The 21,773-nt window shown below is 44.5% G+C and overlaps 3 protein-coding genes across 3 annotated transcripts in view; all 3 read left to right on the forward strand.

Annotated features, from left to right (window-relative positions):
* Window positions 1-21,773, forward strand: part of CCDC78 (coiled-coil domain containing 78) — a 139,509-nt gene that overhangs the window by 12,173 nt on the left and 105,563 nt on the right. The gene's annotated exons all lie outside the window — the stretch shown is intronic.
* Window positions 1,323-4,291, forward strand: LOC143785383 (E3 ubiquitin-protein ligase TRIM11-like). Its single transcript, XM_077274181.1, has one exon. It carries the CDS (start codon window positions 1,333-1,335, stop codon window positions 2,905-2,907), a length of 1,575 nt encoding a protein of 524 aa, XP_077130296.1. The 5' UTR covers window positions 1,323-1,332; the 3' UTR covers window positions 2,908-4,291.
* Window positions 14,542-16,819, forward strand: LOC143784386 (E3 ubiquitin-protein ligase TRIM11-like). The gene has a single exon (XM_077272596.1). The coding sequence runs from the start codon at window positions 14,849-14,851 to the stop codon at window positions 16,421-16,423; it is 1,575 nt and encodes a 524-aa protein (XP_077128711.1). The 5' UTR covers window positions 14,542-14,848; the 3' UTR covers window positions 16,424-16,819.

Raw genomic sequence — 21,773 nt, forward strand, 5'->3', positions numbered from 1 at the left:
GGAGGGATGTGAGAGGAGACCGTATGAGGAGGGAGGGGAATAGTGTGAGGAGACAGTATGAGGGGAGAAAAGTGATTTGGCACAGAATAGAAACTGAGCTTTGGGTTTGTGGCATGGGGGGACAGTGTAAGGGCACAGCCAGGAGGGGACAGTATACCAAGGAGGGGGAGTGTGATGAGAGTACAGTATAAATACTGGGCCCTATAGGGGGACACTGTGTGAGAGGACAGTGTGAAGAGGGGGCTGGTATGGAAAGGAGAGGTCAGTGTGAAGAGCATGTAACATAAGAGGGACAGTGTGGGGGGTCATATTTTGTGGAGACACTATAGTGAGGGACAATTTTTTATTCAGGAGCATTATAATGACACTTGTATCTTTAAGGGCATCATGTGGAGATTTTCTACAAAAGAGCGGAGAAGATGGAAGTCTGCAGAGAGAGAGAGGCTGTGGATGAGAAAACTCATCATGGGATCTGGACAAGATGAAGAAAAGAAGGAGAACGGCTCCAGAGACGACGTCATCTATCAGGTACCTGGATGTAAATGTTATTTGTGATACTGACTAACTCATGTTTTTATTTATGTTAGGAGCATTAAAGGGGATGTCCAGGTTTGTAATGAGGCTGCAGTCATTCTTTGTGACTGCAGACTTCTGGATACTCACAGTGCGCATTGCACGCTGTCAGGATTCTCTCGTGCTGGCGATTTACATACATGCGGTCTCGTGCTGACTAGACATGTGTGGTCTCACTCAATGAAAATGAACTGAGTGAGGCCGGGCACGTCTAGTCGGAATGTGGCCAGAAGTATACAAATCACAGATTTCAGAAGCTGCGATGTAGTAGTCATCACATGGACACTTCACTCATATGTGACTTTCATACTTGTGGTCCTGTGGCATCGAGCTTCTCTTTCTGCTTCTTTAAGTTTTTCACTGAACATTGAGAGCATTAGGGAGAGGAGCTCGTCGGTACATGACCAATTGTGCAAATCGCATATGTGCTGGGGAGGAAGGGCACAAAACTGAATTCTTCCCCGGGTGCTAGAAAACCTAGATACACCTCTGGGCTCCATGATTATATAAAACTACGAGGCTGCAGGCTGAGCTCATCCACAATGTCCATAGACCTGCTCGGTGACTTGTAATATTATCATAATTTACTAGGATGCCTTATTAGCTTTACTTCATGCAGCAGCTCTGCATTGTGAGGTTCTCTGTATAGTGTGACTGTCACTTCCAGAAGTGTAGGGGTTAATCGGACTTCAGAATCTCTGCCCCTTCTTCCTGTATGAAGGAACTTTTATCTTTTGGTTTCTGTTCTTTCCCACTACAATGGCGTCTGCGGAGCTGAGGGAAGAGCTGAACTGCTCCATCTGCCTGAGCCTCTATACAGATCCCGTATCCCTGAGATGTGGACACAACTTCTGCCGCTCGTGTATTGTGAGTGCGCTGGATGCACAGGAGGCGGCTGGAGGGTATTCCTGTCCTGACTGCAGAGCAGAATATCCGGAGCGTCCGGCCCTGGAGAAGAACTGGACGCTGAGGAACATAGTGGAGCATTTCTCATCTACTCAGCCTGGTATGGAGGAGACCAGAATCTTCTGTACTTACTGTGTAAAGTCTCCTGTACCGGCTGTGAAATCCTGTCAGCATTGTGAGACCTCCATGTGTGAGGAACATCTCACAGCCCATAACAAGTCAGTGAATCACAATCTAACTGAACCTACGGTGTCATTTATGGATCGAAAATGCTCCACACACAATGACATCCTGAAATATTATTGTCCTATAGATGCCACCTGTATCTGTGTGTCCTGCTGGGTGGCCGGAGCCCATAAGGCACATGAAGTTGAGCCCCTGGATGAGGCCTCTGAGAAGGCAAAGGAAAAATTGAGACCTGTTATGGCGAAACTAAAGTCCAAGAGAGAAGAAACTGAAAGAAGAGTCCAGAATCTGAAGGATCACGGGACAGAACAGGAGCAGAAATCAGCCGGACTCGGTGACAGAGTCGCTCTCCTGTTTACTGATCTCAGGAAGAAGCTGGATGATCTAGAAAAGAGAATCCAGGGAGAGATTTCCAGACAGAAGGATCAGGTCTCACGTTCAGTCTCTGACCTGGTCAAACAGGTGAAGCTTCAAGAGGACAAACTGACCAAGGACATGAATCATCTTGAAGGATTATGTAATATCACTGATCCACTGACCTTTCTACAAGACGTAAATGCTGGTGACATCAGTGACGGGAGCTGTCAGGTCATCGGTGATGTAGGAGATGCTCAATGTCTGGATGAAGGCCTAGTCTCACAGATATTACACAGAGGACTGGGGAACTTTGCTGATGATCTGATTGACATGAAGATAAAGAGACAGTTCTCAGTGATGGATAAATCGAACATATTACTGGATATAGACACGGCCCATAATAACATTATTATATCTGAGGATCTCAGATCTGCTTCTTATTCCGCTACATCACAGAACAGACCCGATGGGCCCAAGAGGTTCAAATCCCAGCAGGTGCTAAGTTCTCGCAGCTTCTCCTCCGGGAGACATTACTGGGAGGTGGACGTGAGTCGGGCGAAGAAATGGATTATTGGAGTGGCCGGGGAAAGTCTGGAGAGGAAGGTGAACGGAAATGAATCTTATATTGGTTATAATGAGAAATCCTGGGGTTTGATGTTCATTAATACTTTTGGATGTAGTCATAACAATATGTATACAAAACTGGCATCAGCTTCTCCTGTGCAGGTTGTGGGGATCTATCTGGATTACGAGGCCGGGCGTCTGTCCTTCTATCAGGTGTGTGACCCCATCAGACACTTACACACCTTCACCACCTCCTTCTCCGAGCCGCTCTATGCCGCCTTATATTTATATGAAGGTTCTATAATCAGAATAATGGAATAATTACATAAAGGTGGCCTCTGTAAAGCCATAAAATTAATCTCCATCGTCCTTACATATTCGGATTCAAAACTCTGTGCTACTTAAGTTTTTTTCTGTATAGTGCTTCAATCTTTTTTTGTCATAATTATACAATTCTACAGATCATCTCTATAGACATCATTTTAAGAGATAACGTATTACCTGTGGCCACCAGTAGAGGGAGCACAGTACTGTATACGTGGAATGCAGAGAGCGCCCCCAAGTGGTGGCTGCAGGTAACGAGCATCCAAGTAATTGATGTATTCATGATCCAGATATGATCTGAGTTTTGTCTCCTCCCAAGAGGTTTATCCAGAATTATCCGACATATTACTCTAAGGTATACATCAGAGTTTCGTTATTTCCTTTTTTTGTGGATTTCCTATTGAAGTTCTATAAATCATTTCTAGAGATAGATCACGAGTCTAATACGCACATAATTTGTCATCCAAGCTATTCACCGTGTGGTTACATCAATCCTTAAAACGTGTCTATCTTCACAACCAACTATTAGCTATTGTTCCAAAATATTTAAAAAAAGATGGTGATTTAAAAAAAAAAAAAAAATACTATTGTTTTGTGTATACAATCTTTGTATAGATCTATGTGTCTCCATGGTAACAGACAACACATTCCACCAGTGTAGTCAGATCCTGCAATCACATTTCCTTTCATATTTAATGCTCAGTAAATTATCCCATGAGGATAGAAATAAGTAGGAGGCAGAAGGAAACAGGAGTGCAGGATCCGACCACCCAAGGTTTGTGGTCTGTTACCATGGAAACATATATAAACACAGGTCTGTTACCATGCAAATATATAGCTGTATGTGAAAAAAATAATTAAGACCTATTTTAAAGTTGTTTAAATTTGTACTTTAGATGCATTCGGTTAATAACATTATTTTTTTTTTGTGAAGTTGGAAATAGGGTTTAACATTTAATATTTAAAATCCAGAAAAAGTGCTAATCCGGCACTTGTTTCACGTATAAAACGAGAGTAAAATAAAAAAAATAGGAATCAGAAAAAATGTGGAGCATTCTTGTATAAAATAAAAAAAAATAATCCAGAAGGATGTTATAGATTTCTCTTTTCGATGTCTGATAATTCAGAATCCATGACCCGATGCTGAATTATATGCATGTTACTGTCTGTGTCAGGCTGCTGGGTTACAGGTGGGGGCTTCATCCTGATTTTACAGATATGGATTTTGTATTTTTCCATTGTTACTTTCTTGTTCACTTTACTTCTAATAAAATAATCATTCTGAAATTGTCGGCCATTTTCTGGAGATTAATTTGTGCCGTCTACCTGAGTGCGCTAAAAAAAGTGACGCAAAAAAAGTGCGCTAGGACGCTGGTCTCCTGAAACCCTCTCCAGCAGGAGCAACGTCCCCCAAACTACATAAAAGTAGAAAGGATTTACAATTACTGGAAGAATTTTTTACTATCTAAGAATATGGTCGGGGTAAAGTATTTTGGTGTCCTAGGCAGATGAAGCCAATGGTGCCCTCCCCATCCCAAAAGAATGGGTCAGAGACTAAGGTAACAGGACCCTTAATGCACTACCCCACCGATGGGTCAGGGTGTTCAATATCAAAGTTAGAATACAGAATCAATCATTTTTTGTGGACTATTTATAATAATAATAATAATCTTTATTTTTATATAGCACTAACATATTCCGCAGCGCTTTACAGGTTGCACACATTATCATTGCTGTCCCCGTTGGGGCTCACAATCTAAATTCCCTATCAGTATGTCTTTGGAATGTGGGAGGAAACCGGAGAACCCGGAGGAAACCCACACAAACACGGAGAGAACATACAAACTCTTTGCAGATGTTGTCCTATTTCCACAATACAGAAATAAATAGAAATATTTATCTCTGGCGTCCTATATTATAAATATAATAAAGACTTTTTTCATGCTTGCGGTAATTAAAAAAGCATGAAAACTTTAAATAGGTATTAAAATCACAACGCGTTTCTGCTCTAGAAGAGCCTTCCTCAGGTGTATCACATGTTGTGATTTTGATACCTATTTAAAGTTTTCATGCTTTTTTAATTACCGCAAGCATGAAAATCTTTATTACTCATGTTTTTTAAAGAAATTTAATTTGACAAATACAACGTGTTTTCACCAATCTGAACATTGCCCAAAGGACTGGTTTACATCTGACATCTGTTTTGGGATTCATTCCACCAGAGGGGAGCGCCTCCGATTTCTTTTCTCACATATCCTTTGGAGTTGTAAATGCAACAGGACCAGCACAACTCCACACCAATCGGAAGGGCGGCATACCACGAGGTTGGATCCCCATTTGTGATCAAATTGCTGCATAGCGTTGTGCCTATCCTGCACAACCCCCACAGGTGAGCATATAGATGTATCACAATTGTTTTCTGTGTGTCATTTATTGGGCTTAGGTAGTGCTCTCTGGTTTTCTCTCCTCAGTCTCCTGTAAAAAATGTTTTTACCCCTATGACTAAATGAGTAGGTACGATATAACTACAGTGCCTTGCAAACGTATTCGGCCCCCTGGAACTTTTCAACCTTTTCCCACATATCATGCCTCGCACATAAAGATCCCAAATGTAAATTTTTGGTGAAGAATCAACAACAAGTGGAACACAATTGTGAAGTTGAACAAAATTTATTGGTTATTTTACATTTTTGTGGAAATTCAAAAACTGAAAAGTGGGGCGTGCAATATTATTCGGTCCCTTTACTTTCAGTGCAGCAAACTCCCCCCAGAAGTTCATTGTGAATCTCTGAATGATCCAATGTTGTCCTAAATGCCTAATGATGATAAATATAATCCACCTGTGTGTAATCAAGTCTCCGTATAAATGCTCCTGCTCTGTGATAGTCTCAGGGTTCTGTTTGAAGCACAGAGAGCATCATGAAGACCAAGGAACACAACAGGCAGGTCCGTGATACTGTTGTGGAGAAGCTGGATTTGGATACAAAATGATTTCCAAAACTTTAAACATCCCAAGGAGCACTGTGCAAGTGATCATATTGAAATGGAAGGAGTATCATACCACTGCAAATCTACCAAGACCCGGCCGTCCCTCTAAACTTTCATCTCAAACAAGGAGAAGACTGATTAGAGATGCAGCCAAGAGGCCCATGATCACTCTGGATCACCTGCAGAGATCTACAGCTGAGGTGGGACAGTCTGTCCATAGGACAACAATCAGTCATACACTGCACAAATCTGGCCTTTATGGAACAGTGGCAAGAAGAAAGCCATTTCTCAAAGATCCATAAAAATTGTCCTTTTTAAGTTTGCAACAAGCCACCTGGGAGACACCAAACATGTGGAAGAAGGTGCTCTGGTCAGATGAAACCAAAATTGAACTTTTTGGCAACAATGCCAAATGATATGTTTGATGTAAAGGCAACACAGCTCATCACCCTGAACACACCATCCCCACTGTCAAACATGGTGGTGGCAGCATCATGGTTTGGGCCTGCTTTTCTTCAGCAGGGACAGGGAAGATGGTTAAAATTGATGGGAAGATGGATGGAGCCAAATACGGGACCATTTTAGAAGAAAACCTGTTGGAGTCTGCAAAAGACCTGAGACTGGGACGGAGATTTGTCTTCCAACAAGACAATGATCCCAAACATAAAGCAAAATCTACAATGGAATGGTTCACAAATAAACGTATCCAGGTGTTAGAATGGTCAAGTCAGAGTCCAGACCTCAATCCAATCGAGAATCTGTGGAAAGAGCTGAAAACTGCTGTTCACAAACGATCTCCATCAAACCTCACTGAGCTCGAGCTGTTTGCCAAGGAAGAATGGGTGAGAATTTCAGTCTCTCCATGTACAAAGCTGATAGAGACAGACCCCAAGAGACTTGTAATCGCAGCAAAAGGTGGCGCAACAAAGTATTAAGTTACAGGGGCCGAATAATATTGCACGCCCCACTTTTTCCACAAAAATATAAAACAACCAATAAATTTCGTTCAACTTCACAATTGTGTTCCACTTGTTGTTGATTCTTCACCACAAATTTACATTTGGTATCTTTATGTTTGAAGCATGATATGTGGGAAAAGGTTGAAAAGTTCCAGGGGGCCGAATACTTTCACAAGGCACTGTATACTGTATATAAAGTGTTTTTTTCACATGATTACAGCGCTGTTTTTAAATTAAAAAAACGTGTTAGTGATGCACATTGGGGACCGTTTACGTGCTACAAAGGACATGACAGGTTCCCTTTAAAGTGCGTACATCAGGGGTGTACTGTTTTTCAGTACCTGTTTAACTGGAGCCTACAATCACAGAGGGTACCGGTGTTATGGAAGACTTCCTGCCTGGTTCCGGTTCCCAAGACTACTTTTCCTGCATCCCTAAACGACTATCGCCCTGTAGCCTTAACATCACATGCTATGAAGCCCTTGGGAAGATTAGTGCTTGCTTGAGTCGAGGGTGAGGGGTTTGCTGTCCCCCTACAGTTTGCTCACCAGCTTAGATTGGGGGTGGCCGATGCTGTTATGTCTCCGTTACATACAGTACCTTAATTTATGGACAATGATGGAACCACTGTGCGCCCAATGTTCTTGGACTTCTCCAGTGTGTTCAATACCTTCTTACTATGCAAAAAGATGACTGATATGGAGGTGGAGGAGGGGATGAGAAATCGGACAATCTGTCAGAGCGGCCAGTATGTACAGCTGGGAGCGGTGGTCTCTGGCAGATTATTGAGCAGTGTAGCTGCCCCTCAGGGAACGGTGATGTCGCCTTTTCTATTCACGTTGTATACAGCAGATTTTCAGTATAAATCTTATTTTTGCCAAAATTCTCTATGACTCCATGGTAGTCCGATGTGTTAGGGAGGTCGGGGTGAGGAGGAATATAGGAGGGTGGTGTCGGAGTTTGTGGATTGGTGCCAGGCTATCTATTTACAACTAAACATAAAGAAAACTGGGGAGCTGGTGGTGACTATAGCGGGAGAAAGATGGAAGGTTCACCTGTCACAACTGCTGGTCAGGAAGTGGAGCAGGTCGAGAGGTACAAATAAATGCGGGTCCACTTGGACAGTAAACTGGACTGGAGGTGCCATAAGGAGAGGATTTACAAGAAGGGGATGAAAAATCTGTGCTTCGTACGGAAACTAAGATTGTTTAATGTGTACAGCAAAATGTTAGAGATGTTCTACCAGTCCAGAGCAGTAAGTGGCATCTTTTTCACAATCCTTTGCTGGGGAAGTAGTATATGGTTTAACGTGTGGGGGAGATTTGAGGACACAAAATGAAGAGCAAAGGGGGAGATGGGTGGCATATATGAGGAAACAGTACAGGGAATGGGGGGCATGTATGAAAAAACAGTACGGGGAATGGGGGCATGTATGAGGAAACGTACGGGAGAATGGGGGGCATGTATAAGGAAACAGTACAGGGAATGGGGGCATGTATGAGGAAAGAGTACGGGGGAATGAGGACATGTATGAGGAAACGGTACTGGGGAATGGGGGCATGTACAAGGAAACTGAGGGGATGGGTGCAGACAGTATGAGGAGCGAACGGTTGAATGTATGCGGACACGGTATGAGTAGTGATGTGAAAAATGTATGTTGACAGTTCTGGGAGTGAGGGTGATGGGATGTGTGCAGACACAGTATGAGGAGACACGTGAGCAGGCAGTATAGAAAGTGAGGGGGTAAATATATGAGGAGACAGTATGGTGAACAGGAGGGATGTGAGAGGAGACCGTATGAGGAGGGAGGGGAATAGTGTGAGGAGACAGTATGAGGGAAGAAAAGTGAGTGGGCGCAGAATAGAAACTGAGTAGTGGGTTCGTGGCATGGGGCACAGTGTAAGGGCACATCCAGGAGGGGACAGTATACCAAGGAGGGGGAGAGTGATGAGAGAGTACAGTATAAATACTGGGCCCTATAGGGAGGACACTGTGTGAGAGGACAGTGTGAAGAGCACATACCATAAGAGGGACAGTGTGGGGGTCATATTTTGTGGAGACACTATAGTGAGGGACAATTTTTTATTCAGGGGCATTATAATGACACTTGTATCTTTAAGGGCATCATGTGGAGATTTTCTACAAAAGAGCGGAGAAGATGGAAGTCTGCAGAGAGAGAGAGGCTGTGGATGAGAAAACTCATCATGGGATCTGGACAAGATGAAGAAAAGAAGAACGGCTCCAGAGAAGACTTCATCTATAAGGTACCTGGATGTAAGTGTTATTTGTGATACCGACTAACTCTCATGTTTTTATTTATATTAGGAGCATTAAAGGGGATGTCGAGGTTTGTAATGTGTCTGCAGTCATTATTTGAAAAAACTGACCGTCACATCTAAACATAGATCAAGTGTGAACAGGTGCTGAACCTTAAGGCCCCGTCACACATAGCAAGATCGCTAGCGAGATCGCTGCTGAGTCACAAGTTTTGTGACGCAACAGCGACCTCAGTAGCGATCTCGCTATGTGTGACACATACCAGCGACCAGGCCCCTGCTGTGAGATCGCTGGTCGTGCCGGAATGGCCTGGACCTTTTTTTGGTCGTTGAGGTCCCGCTGACATCGCTGAATCGGTGTGTGTGACACCGATCCAGCGATGTCTTCACTGGTAACCAGGGTAAACATCGGGTTACTAAGCGCAGGGCCGTGCTTAGTAACCCGATGTTTACCCTGGTTACCAAAAAAACAAACAGTACATACTCACCATCTGATGTCCGTCAGGTCCCTTGCCGTCTGCTTCCTGCTCTGACTGAGATCCGGCCGTACAGTGAGAGCGCAGCACAGCAGTGACGTCACCGCTGCGCTCTGCTCTCACTGTACGGCGGCACTCAGTCAGAGCAGGAAGCAGACGGCAAGGGACCTGACGGACATCAGATGGTGAGTATGTACTGTTTGTTTTTTTTGGTAACCAGGGTAAACATCGGGTTACTAAGCGCGGCCCTGCGCTTAGTAACCCGATGTTTACCCTGGTTACCCGGGTGCTGCAGGGGGACTTCGGCATCATTGAAGACAGTTTCAACGATGCCGAAGTCGTTCCCCTGATCGTTGGTCGCTGGAGAGAGCTGTCTGTGTGACAGCTCCCCAGCGACCACACAGCGACACAACAGCGACGCTGCAGCGATCAGCATCGTTGTCTGTATCGCTGCAGCGTCGCTGTGTGTGACGGGGCCTTTAGAGTCACCAACTCCTATACAGTCAAGCAAAAAGGCAGCACACTGCAGCGCTAACACATGCAAACATGAAACACAGAAATTTGAACTGCATTACTGCACTAAAAATATGAAAAATGAGAGCGTTTAGCACATAAAAAAGGCCAATTTTATGTGTACCTGGTAGCCACTTTACGGCATCTCTCGTATATCAGGTCCTACGCTTTCCTTCTTCGCTGAGAATAAACGTCTCCATGTGAATGGGTACCTGTGAAAACCTCTCATGAGACTGACATTCTCTCTCTCTGTGGAGGGGTACTGGACCTGATGCAATTAAGACACCTGTGACTAGGAGGCGGAGTGCTCGGCCAGAAGGCTAAAGAATACATTTCAAAAAACTGACTGTCACATCCAAACATAGATCAAGTGTGAAACATGAAACACAGGTACACATAAAATTGGCCTTTTTTATGCGCTAAACGCTCTCATTTTTCATATTTTTAGTGCAGTAATGCAGTTCAAATTTCTGTGTTTCATGTTTGCATGTGTTAGCGCTGCAGTGTGCTGCCTTTTTGCTTGACTGCAGTCATTATTTGTGACTGCAGACTTCTGAGTTCTCAGTGCGCACTGCACGCTGTCAGGATTCTCGTGCTGGTGATTTACATACATGCGGTCACATGCTGACTAGACATGTATGGCCTCACTCAATGAAAATGAACTGAGCGAGGCCGGGCACGTCTAGTCGGAATGTGGCCAGAAGTATACAAATCACATGCTTGTGCTGACATGACCGTCCACCGGCAAGGGAGAATCCTGAAAGTGTGCAGTGCATTAGTTGTGAGAATTCAGAAGCTGCGATGTAGTAGTCATCATATGGACACTTCACTCATATGTGACTTTTATACTTATGGTCCTGTGGCATCGAGCTTCTCTTTCTGCTTCTTTAAGTTTTTCACTGAACATTGAGACCATTAGTGAGAGGAGCTCGTGGGTACATGACCAATTGTGCAAATCGCATATGTGCTGGGGGCAGGGCCAGCGTTAGGGGCAGGCAGACTAGGCAGCTGCCTAGGGCCCCCGCTGCCCTAGGGGCCCCCAGGCAGGGGTGGACATACTGCTGATGGCACAGCTCCGGGGCCCAGAGGTGGAGGGGGGCCCCTGCAGGCAGGCCCGGTATCATGCAGGATTTGGCCCCTCTCCCTCCTGTAATCATGGAACACCGGTGAGTGTCGGGGAGAGAGCGGGCGCAAAGTGCAGGAGATCAAAAAGGGGGCGTGTCATGCAGGGAGAGATGCTGGCCAATGATGAACACTTTCCTCACCAGACTGAGGAAAGCACTCATTGGCTGCTGTCTCTCTGCTCTCCTGCATGACGTGTCCCGACTCCCAATGGTGACTGGTGAGTGCTCACCTGCAGTCAGGGGCCCTGGCCGCACAGCACATAGGAACAGCAGTGGAGGAAGAGCAGGACTTACAGTGTGTCTTCTGCTCCCTCCACTGTTCTGTTCTTGGCAGGCTGCAGCGTCTCCTCACTGTGAAGAGATGGGGGAGGAGCTCACTGCACGGGGCAACAGGGGAGCACGGGGGGGGGGGGGGGCTGATATCAATGCTGTCTGCTCTGTGTCCCCATCCCCCACAGTGGGTTCTGCAGCTCTCTCCAGCTGAACTATGTGGCCTCAGCTGATCACAGATTAGTATGTGTATATATGTGCTTGTATGTATGTGTGCATCTGTGTATGTGTGTGTATCTATGTGTATGTTTCTATCTGTGTATGTATGTACAGTATATGTGTGTATGTATGGTATATTTGTATGGCTGTGTGTGTGTATGCATGTACAGTATATGTGTATGTATGTACAGTATATGTGTATCTGTGTATGTGCAATAAATTTGTATGTATATATGGTATATATGTATGTATATGTGTGTACGGTTTGTGTATACTATATGTGTATATACTGTATGTGTGTATGTACGGTACGTGTATGTGTATCTGTATGTATGTACGGTATATGTATGTATGTACGCTATATGTATGTATGCACGGTATATGTATGTATGTACGGTATATGTATGTGTATCTGTGTGTGTGCGCGGTATATGTATGTACGGTATGTGTATGTATGTACGGTATATGTATGTGTATTTGTGTGTATGTATGGAATATGTATGTACGGTATGGGTATACTATATGGGTATGTAACTGTATGTGTGTATGTACGGTATGTGTGTGTATGTATGTATGTATGATATATGTGTGTATCTGTGTGTATGTACGGTATGTGTGTGAATGTACGGTATATGCATGTGTGTATGTACGGTATGTATGACGGTATATGTACATGTATCTATGTGTATGTATGGTATATGTGTTTGCATATACTGTATTTGTATGTGTATCTGTGTATGTACGGTGTATGTATGTACGGTGTATGTATGTACGGTGTATGTATGTACGGTATATGTGTGTATGTACACAGGTATCAGTGTGTATGTATCTCCATCTCAGTGAAAAAATATAAATATATATTTTTTAGAGCTGAGAGGGCCCTGTGATTGCTTTGTATGCCCCTGCTTGCAATAATGAGGGCAATCTGACCTGTTTCTCGGAGCCCGAGGCTCCAGGGTCCCATTGCAGATTGCAATCATCATAAGCAGTGTATCGGGCAGGGAGGGGGGCCCAGACACAGTTCTTGAACAGGGGCCCCAAGCTATTAGGGTCCGCCCCAGCCCCCAGCCAGTGGTGTGTCGCTAATAGCGGCACACCATGCAGCTGCTATGGGGCCCCTGAGTCAGGCCCCATAGCCTGCCCGGTGTCAGTAAAGCAGCAGCAGTGGAGCAGTGGGTGACTGGAGGCAAGAGTCGGCTGCTGTGGCTAAAGCCTGTGCCCGCTGTTAAAGAGAAATTCATATTCACTGCTCCCCACGCCCATAGTCCCTCCCACCGCTATGCACTGAAGCCGGCGCCGAGAGATGGGTGGGACTATAGGAGTGGAGAGCAGTGAATATTTATTTCACTTTAATAGTGGGCACAGTAGCCGCAGCTGCTGGCTTCCTGCTGCTGGGCAATCTTGTGTGCCCGCTACTAAAGGGAATGAATATTCACTGCTCTGCACACCCATGAACACGGTATATATCAGTGAGCGAGTGAGTACATGGTGGCCATAATACTGTAGGACTAAATTATAATCTAGGGGCGACTGCATTATATTCTATGGGGGGCTGAATTATATTCTATGTGGGGTTGCGTTATACTATATGAGGTCAGAATTATATTCTATATGTTGACTGCATTATACTCTATGGAGGACTATGGGAAGTGTATTATACTCTATGGAGGACTACGGGGAGTGTATTATACTCTGGAGGACTATAGGGAGTGTATTATACTCTATGGAGGACTCTGAGGAGTGTATTATACTCTATGGAGGGCTCTGGGTGTGTATTATACTCTATGGGGAGTGTATTATACTCTATGGAGGACTATGGGAAGTGTATTATACTCTATGGAGCACTATGGGGATTGTATTATACTCTGGAGGACTCTGGGGAGTGTATTATACTCTATGGGCAGTGTATTATACTATATGGAGGACTATTGGGGGTCTATTATCCTATATGGAGGACTATGGGGAGTCTATTATAATATATAGAGGACTATGGGGAGTCTATTATACTATATTGAGGACTATGGTGAGTGTATTATACTATATGGAGGACTATGGTGAGTGTATTATACTACAGTATATGGAGGACTAGGGGGAGTATATTATACTATATGGAGGACTATGAAGGTGCATTATACTATATGGAGGACTATGGGGGTGTATTATACTATATTATTATTATTTATTATTATAGCGCCATTTATTCCATGGCATTTTACATGTGAGGAGGGGTACACATAATAAAAACAAGTACAATAATCTTAAATAATACAAGTCACAACTGGTACAGGAGGAGAGAGGACCCTGCCCGCGAGGGCTCACAATCTACAAGGGATGGGTGAGGATACAGTAGGTGAGGATAGAGCTGGTCGTGCAGTGGTTGGGTCGATCGGTGGTTACTGCAGGACTATATGGAGGACTAGGGAGTGCAAAATGTAGGATATTCATCAAGTAATTGGACTGGTTATGCCAGAACAAAAATCATTCTTCTCATCAGCACAGTGCCCAGTGAAAACTGCAGATATGCTGCTAAGATGATACTGTATGGGGACAGATTGATTTACTAGTGATCATTCTGTCCTCACCATTATTCCTCAGCTGGTGTAAAGAGGCTGGGAACCAAGTGGCGAATGACTTCAACATTGTTGATCACACTCGTTTAGTGGCCTGAAATCAGCGCATGTAAATACAATCAAATGTTTCTGTGTGATGTGCAATATGTTAGTATTTGGGGCCCCATTTTAAACTTTTGCCTAGGGCCCCACTTTGCCTAAAACCGGCCCTGGCTGGGGGGGCACAAAACTGAATTCTTGCCCCGGGTGCTAGAAAACCTAGATACACCTCTGGGCTCCATGATTATATAAAACTACGAGGCTGCAGGCCGAGCTCATCTACACCGGCCATAGACCTGCTTGGTGACTTGTAATATTCTCATAATTTACTAGGATGCCTTATTAGCTTTACTTCATGCAGCAGTTCTGCATTGTGAGGTTCTCTGTATAGTGTGACTGTCACTTCCAGAAGTGTAGGGGTTAATCGGACTTCAGAATCTCTGCCCTTTCTCCTTCCTGTATGAAGGAACTTTTATCTTTTGGTTTCTGTTCTTTCCCACTACAATGGCGTCTGCGGAGCTGAGGGACGAGCTGAACTGCTCCATCTGCCTCAGCCTCTATACAGATCCCGTATCCCTGAGATGTGGACACAACTTCTGCCGCTCGTGTATTGTGAGTGCGCTGGATGCACAGGAGGCGGCTGGAGGGTATTCCTGTCCTGACTGCAGAGCAGAATATCCGGAGCGTCCAGCCCTGGAGAAGAACCGGAAGCTGAGGAACATAGTGGAGCGTTTCTCATCTACTCAGCCTGATATGGAGGAGACCAGAATCTTCTGTACTTACTGTACAAAGTCTCCTGTACCGGCTGTGAAATCCTGTCAGCAGTGTGAGACGTCCATGTGTGAGGAACATCTCACAGCCCATAATAAGTCGGTGAATCACAATCTAACTGAACCTACGGTGTCATTTATGGATCGAAAATGCTCCACACACAATGAGATCCTGAAATATTATTGTCCTATAGACGCCACCTGTATCTGTGTGTCCTGCTGGGTGGCCGGAGCCCATAAGGCACATGAAGTTGAGCCCCTGGATTTGGCCTCTGAGAAGGCAAAGGAAAAACTGAGACCAGTTATGGAGAAACTAAATTCCAAGAGAGAAGAAACTGAAAGAAGAGTCCAGAATCTGAAGGATCACGGGACAGAACAGGAGCAGAAATCAGCCGGACTCGGTGACAGAGTCGCTCTCCTGTTCACTGACCTCAGGAAGAAGCTGGATGATCTAGAAAAGAGAATCCAGGGAGAGATTTCCAGACAGAAGAATCAGGTCTCACATTCAGTCTCTGACCTGGTCAAACAGGTAGAGCTTCAAGTGGACAAACTGACCAAGGACATGAATCATCTTGAAGGATTATGTAATATCACTGATCCACTGACCTTTCTACAAGACGTAAATGCTGGTGACATCAGTGACGGGAGCTGTCAGGTCATCGGTGATGTAGGAGATGCTCAATGTCTGGATGAAGGCCTAGTCTCACAGATATTACACAGAGGACTGGGGAACTTTGCTGATGATCTGATTGATATAAAGCTGAAGAGACAGTTTCCAGTGATGGAGAAATCGGACATATTACTGGATATAGACACGGCCCATAATAACATTATTATATCTCAGGATCTCAGATCTGCTTCTTATTCCGCTACGTCACAGAACAGACCCGATGGGCCCAAGAGGTTCAAATCCCGTCAGGTGCTAAGTTCTCGCAGCTTCTCCTCCGGGAGACATTACTGGGAGGTGGACGTGAGTCAGGCAGAAAAATGGATTATTGGAGTGGCCGGGGAAAGTCTGGAGAGGAAGGTGAACGGAAATGAATCTTTTATTGGTTATAATGAGAAATCCTGGGGTTTAATTTTCATTGACCGTTTTCAATGCCGTCATAACAATATAATTAGACGACTGGCATCAGATTCTCCTGTGCGGGTTGTGGGGATCTATCTGGATTATGAGGCCGGGCGTCTGTCCTTCTATCATGTGTGTGACCCCATCAGACACTTACACACCTTCACCACCTCCTTCTCCGAGCCGCTCTATGCCGCCTTATATTTATTTGAAGATTCCATAATCAGAATAATGGAATAATTACATAAAGGTGGCCTCTGTAAAGCCATAAAATTAATCTCCACCTTCCATCGTCCTTACATATTCGGATTCAAAACTCTGAGCTACTTAAGTTTTTTTCTGTATAGTGGTTCAATGTTTTTTTTGTCATAATTATACAATTCTACAGATCATCTCAATAAACATAATTTTAAGAGGTAACGTATCTAGTGATGAGCGAGTGTACTCGTTGCTCGAGTTTTCCAGAGCACGCTCGGGTGACCTCCGAGTATTTGTTAGTGTTCGGAGATTAAGTTCTCATTGCAGCAGCTGACTGATTTACAGCTATTAGCCAGCTTGATTACATGTGGACATTCCCTAGCAACCAGGCAACCCCCACATGTACTCAGCCTGGCTAGTAGCTGTAAATCATTCAGCTGAGGCAATGAAAACTTAATCTCTGAACAATAACAAATACTCGGAGATCACCCGAGCGTGCTCTGGAGAAAACGAGCAATGAGTACACTCGCTCATCACTACGTATTCCCTGTGGCCATCAGTAGAGGGAGCACGGTATTGTATACGTGGAATGCAGAGAGCGCCCCCAAGTGGTGGCTGCAGGTAACGAGAATCCAAGTAATTGATGTATTCATGGTTTGCGCTTTGTCTCCTCCCAAGAGGTTTATCCAGAATTATCCAACATATTACTCTAAGTATACATCATATGTAAGTTATTTCCTTTTTTTGTCGATTTCCTATTGAAGTTCTATAAACCATTTCTACAGATAGATTACGAGTCTAATACGCACATAATTTGTTATGCAAGCTGTTGTGAATTCTGCTCTTGGGCTCCCTCCGGTGGTTATAAGTGGTAGCGCTGCTGTCTTTGGATCACAGCATTCATCAGGTGTGTCCACTTATTGCAATTCTGACTGGGCTATTTAGTCTTGCTTGACCCTTTAGTCAGTGCCAGTTGTCCATTGTTCCTGGAGGATTCACATCCCTGCCTGGTCTCTCCTGCTTGCTGTTCATTTCAACAAAGATAAGTTCTGGCTTTGTTTTTTGCAGTCCACATGCTGTGGGCCTTATAGTTCAGTTCATTTCCATGTTTTGTCTTGTCCAGCTTGGTCTGTATAAGGACTTGTTCAGCCAAGCTTGTATCTCTGGAGATGCAGATATACCCTCCATATCTTTAGTTAGATGTGGAGATTTTGTATTTTCTGTGGTGGATATTTTCTAGTGTTTTAATACTGACCGCATAGTACTCCGTCCTATCCTTTCTATTTAGCTAGAGCGGCCTCCTTTGCTAAATCCTGATTTCAGTCTCCGTATGTTATTTCCCTCTCCTCTCACAGTCAATATTTGTGGGGGGCTGTCTATCCTTTGGGGATTTTCTCTGAGGCAAGATAGAAAAGGGAAAACTATCTCTAGGGGTATTTAGTCCTCCGGCTGTGTCGAGGTGTCTAGGGAGTGTTAGGTACATCCCACGGCTACTTCTAGTTGCGGTGTTAAGTTCAGGGTCTGCGGTCAGTACAGGTACCACCTTCTCCAGAGTACGTCTCATGCTGCTCCTAGGCCACCAGATCATAACAGCAAGCTATTCAATGTGTGGTTACATTAATTAATCCTAAAAACATGACCATCTTTATAACTAACTATTAGTTATTGTTCTAAAAAGATGCTGATTAAAAAAATACTATTGTTTTGTGTATACAATCATTGTATAGATCTATGTGTCTCCATGGTAACAGACAACACATTCTACCAGTGTAGTCAGATCCTGCAATCACATTTCCTATCATATTTAATGCTCAGTAAATTATCCCACGAGGATAGAAATAAGTAGGAGGCAGAAGCAAACAGGAGTGCAGGATCCGACCACCCAAGGTTTGTGGTCTGGTACCATGGAAACATATATAAACATAGGTCTGTTACCATGCAAATATATAGCTGTATGTGAAAAAAAATAATTAAGACCTATTGTAAAGTTGTTTAAATTTGTACTTTAAATGTATTTGGTTAATTACATTATTTTATTTTTGTGAAGTTGGAAATAGGGTTTAACATTTAATATTTCAAATCCAGAGAAAGTGCGAATCCGGCACTTCTTTCACGTATAAAACGAGAGTAAAATAAAAAAAATAGGAATCAGAAACAATGCGGAGCTTTCTTGGATAAAATAAAAAAAAATAATCCAGAAGAATGTTATAGATTTCTCTTTTCATATCTGATAATTCAGAATCCATGACCCGATGCTGAATTACATGTGTTACGGTCTGTGTCAGGCTCCTGTGTTACAGGTGGGGGCTTCATCCTCATTTTACAGATATCAATTTTGTATTATTCCATCTGTTACTTTCTTGTTCACTTCTAATAAAATAATCATTCTGAAATTGGCCATTTTCTGAAGACTAATTTGTGCTCTCTACCTGAGTGCGCTTAAAAAAGTGACTAAGTGCCACAAAAAAAAAAGTGCACTAGGACGCTGGTCTCCTGAATCCCTCTCCAGCAGGAGCAGCGTCCCCCCAACTACAGAAAAGTAGAAAGGTAGATGGTGAAAAACAGGACCCTTAATGCACCTCCCCCCAGTGCAATATCAAAGTTAGAATACAGAATCAATCATTTTTTCTGGCCTTTTACACAATACAGAAAAAAATAGAGATATTTATCTCTGGCGTCTTATATTTTAGATGTAGAACCCAAGGATAGTTATGGAAACTAATAAAGTGTAACTATAATCGGGGCCGTTTGGTTTCAATTAAGGTGTCCAGCATTTGGCAGATGCCCTAATGGAAAATAAACAGACCCTCATTATAGATAAACTAATGGGTTTTGTGTCCGTCTTGTGACAAATACAGCGTGCACAAAACTGATGGCGGTTCTGGTGATGTATTCATGTAGTGATGGTTATTTTGGTGCTGTATTCTTGTAGTGATCATCGGTGAATGGCGCATGCGCCGTGATGAGCAGCTTCCCGCAGGTACGCACTGAAGCTATGTGTAATACAAAGCTTCACTGACTAGGCGGCCAGAGCCACCTGTCACGGTGCAAGCGTGGCTTATAGGTCAACACTGCTCAAGCGTGGCTCCATGAAACACTGCGCAAGCACGACTCCATGATACACTGCGCAAGCGCAGCTCCAAGATACACTGCGCAAGCGCGGCTCCATGATACACTGTGCAAGCGCGGCTCCATGATACACTGCGCAAGCGCGGCTCCATGATACACTGCGCAAGCGCGGCTCCATGATACACTGCGCAAGTGCGGCTCCATGATACACTGCGCAAGCGCGGCTCCATGAAACACTGTGCAAGCTCAGCTCCATGATACACTGTGCAAGCACGGCTCCATGATACACTGTGCAAGCACGGCTCCATGATACACTGTGCAAGCATGGCTCCATGATACACTGTGCAAGCACGGCTCCATGATACACTGCGCAAACACGGCTCCATGATGCACTGCGCAAGCTCGGCTCCAAGATACACTGCGCAAGCGCGGCTCCAAGATACACTGCGCAAGAACGACTCCATGATACACTGCGCAAGAACGACTCCATGATACACTGTGCATGCACGGCTCCATGATACACTGCTCAAGCGCGGCTCCAAGATACACTGCGCAAGCGCAGCTCCATGATACACTGCGCAAGCGCAGCTCCATGATACACTGCGCAAGCGCGGCTCCATGATATACTGCGCAAGCGTGGCTCCATGATACACTGCGCAAGCGCGGCTCCATGATACACTGCGCAAGCGCGGCTCCATGATACACTGCGCACACCCCCTATGACTAAGTGAGAAAAGAAATCGGAGGCGCTCCCCTCTGGTGGAATGAATCCCCAAACAGATGTCAGATGTAAACCACTGCTTCGAGTGATGGAAAACTTTAAATAGGTATTAAAATCACAACGTGTTTCTGCTCTAGAAGGGTCTTCCTCAGGTGTATCACGCATTGTGATTTTAATACCTACCATATACTGTATACTCGTGTATAAGCCGAGATTTTCAGCATATTTTTATGTGCTGAAAATCCCCCTCTGCTTATACACGAGCCAGACATCAATACTCACCCTCTGTCACTGGATCTCCATCCCTGCATCTCCGTTGTCCAGGCTCCGGTAGCTTCTACCTGCGCAGAGCGGTCACGTGGTACCGCTCATTCAGATAATGAATATGTACGTGTCTCCATTGCTATTGGTGTGGAGCGCATATTCATTACCTTAATGAGCAGTACCACGTGACGACTCTGCGCAGGAAGAAGCTGCCGGCGCAGACAACGGAGAAGCAGGGACGTGTAGAGGCCGCGTCAGCTGGGGGTGAGTATGACAGGGCCACAGTATGTACAGATGGCAGCGGTGGTCTCTGGCAGATTATTGAGCAGTGTAGATGCCCCTCAGGGAATGGTGCTATTCACGTTGTTTACAGCAGATTTTCAGTATAAATCTTATTTTTGCCAAAATTCTCGGATGACTCCATGGTGGTCATATGTATTAGGGAGGTCGGAGTGAGGAGGAATATAAGTGGATGGTGTCGGAATTTTTGGATTGGTGCCAGGCTAGCTACTTACACCTAAACATAAAGAAAACTGGGGAGCTGGTGGTGAGCTATAGCGGGAGAAAGATGGAAGGTTCACCTGTCACAATTGCTGGTCAGGAAGTGGAGCAGGTCAAGAGGCACAAATAATTGGGGGTCCACTTAGACAGTAAACTGGACTGGAGGTGCCGTACGGAGAGGATTTACAAGAAGGGGATGAAAAATATGTACTTCCTACGGAAACTAAGATTGTTTAATGTGTACAACAAAATGTCAGAAATGTTCTACCAGAAACACAATTAGTACCTGAATGCATCACTAGTTTCACCATCAGTACTTGACTACGTCACCAGAACGCCATCAGTAAATTAATTTGTCATCAGAACCTACATCACTACATGAATACGTCACCAGAACCACCATAAGTACATGAATACATGACCAGAACCAAGAGTACTTGAATACAAGAACCAAGCTTAGTACAATAATCAATTGTAATATCAAGTCAGTCCCATAAACAATTGTATCACATTAACCTACAACCCTACAACTCCCAGTATGTCCTTAACAATGGTAAGGAGATACTGGGAGTTGTTATTAACAGCCATCATCAGACTGGGACTCATATAGGTTCGGTACTGATGAGACTAAAGGTACCGTCACACTAAGCGACGCTGCAGCGATAGCGACAGCAATGCCGATCGCTGCAGCGTCGCTGTGTGGTCGCTGGAGAGCTGTCACACAGACCGCTCTCCAGCGACCAGCGATGCCGAGGTCCCCGGGTAACCAGGGTAAACATCGGGTTGCTAAGCGCAGGGCCGCGCTTAGTAACCCGATGTTTACCCTGGTTACCAGCG

This window comes from Ranitomeya variabilis, chromosome 7 (genome assembly GCF_051348905.1).
Source record: "Ranitomeya variabilis isolate aRanVar5 chromosome 7, aRanVar5.hap1, whole genome shotgun sequence".
Classification (NCBI taxonomy): domain Eukaryota; kingdom Metazoa; phylum Chordata; class Amphibia; order Anura; family Dendrobatidae; genus Ranitomeya; species Ranitomeya variabilis.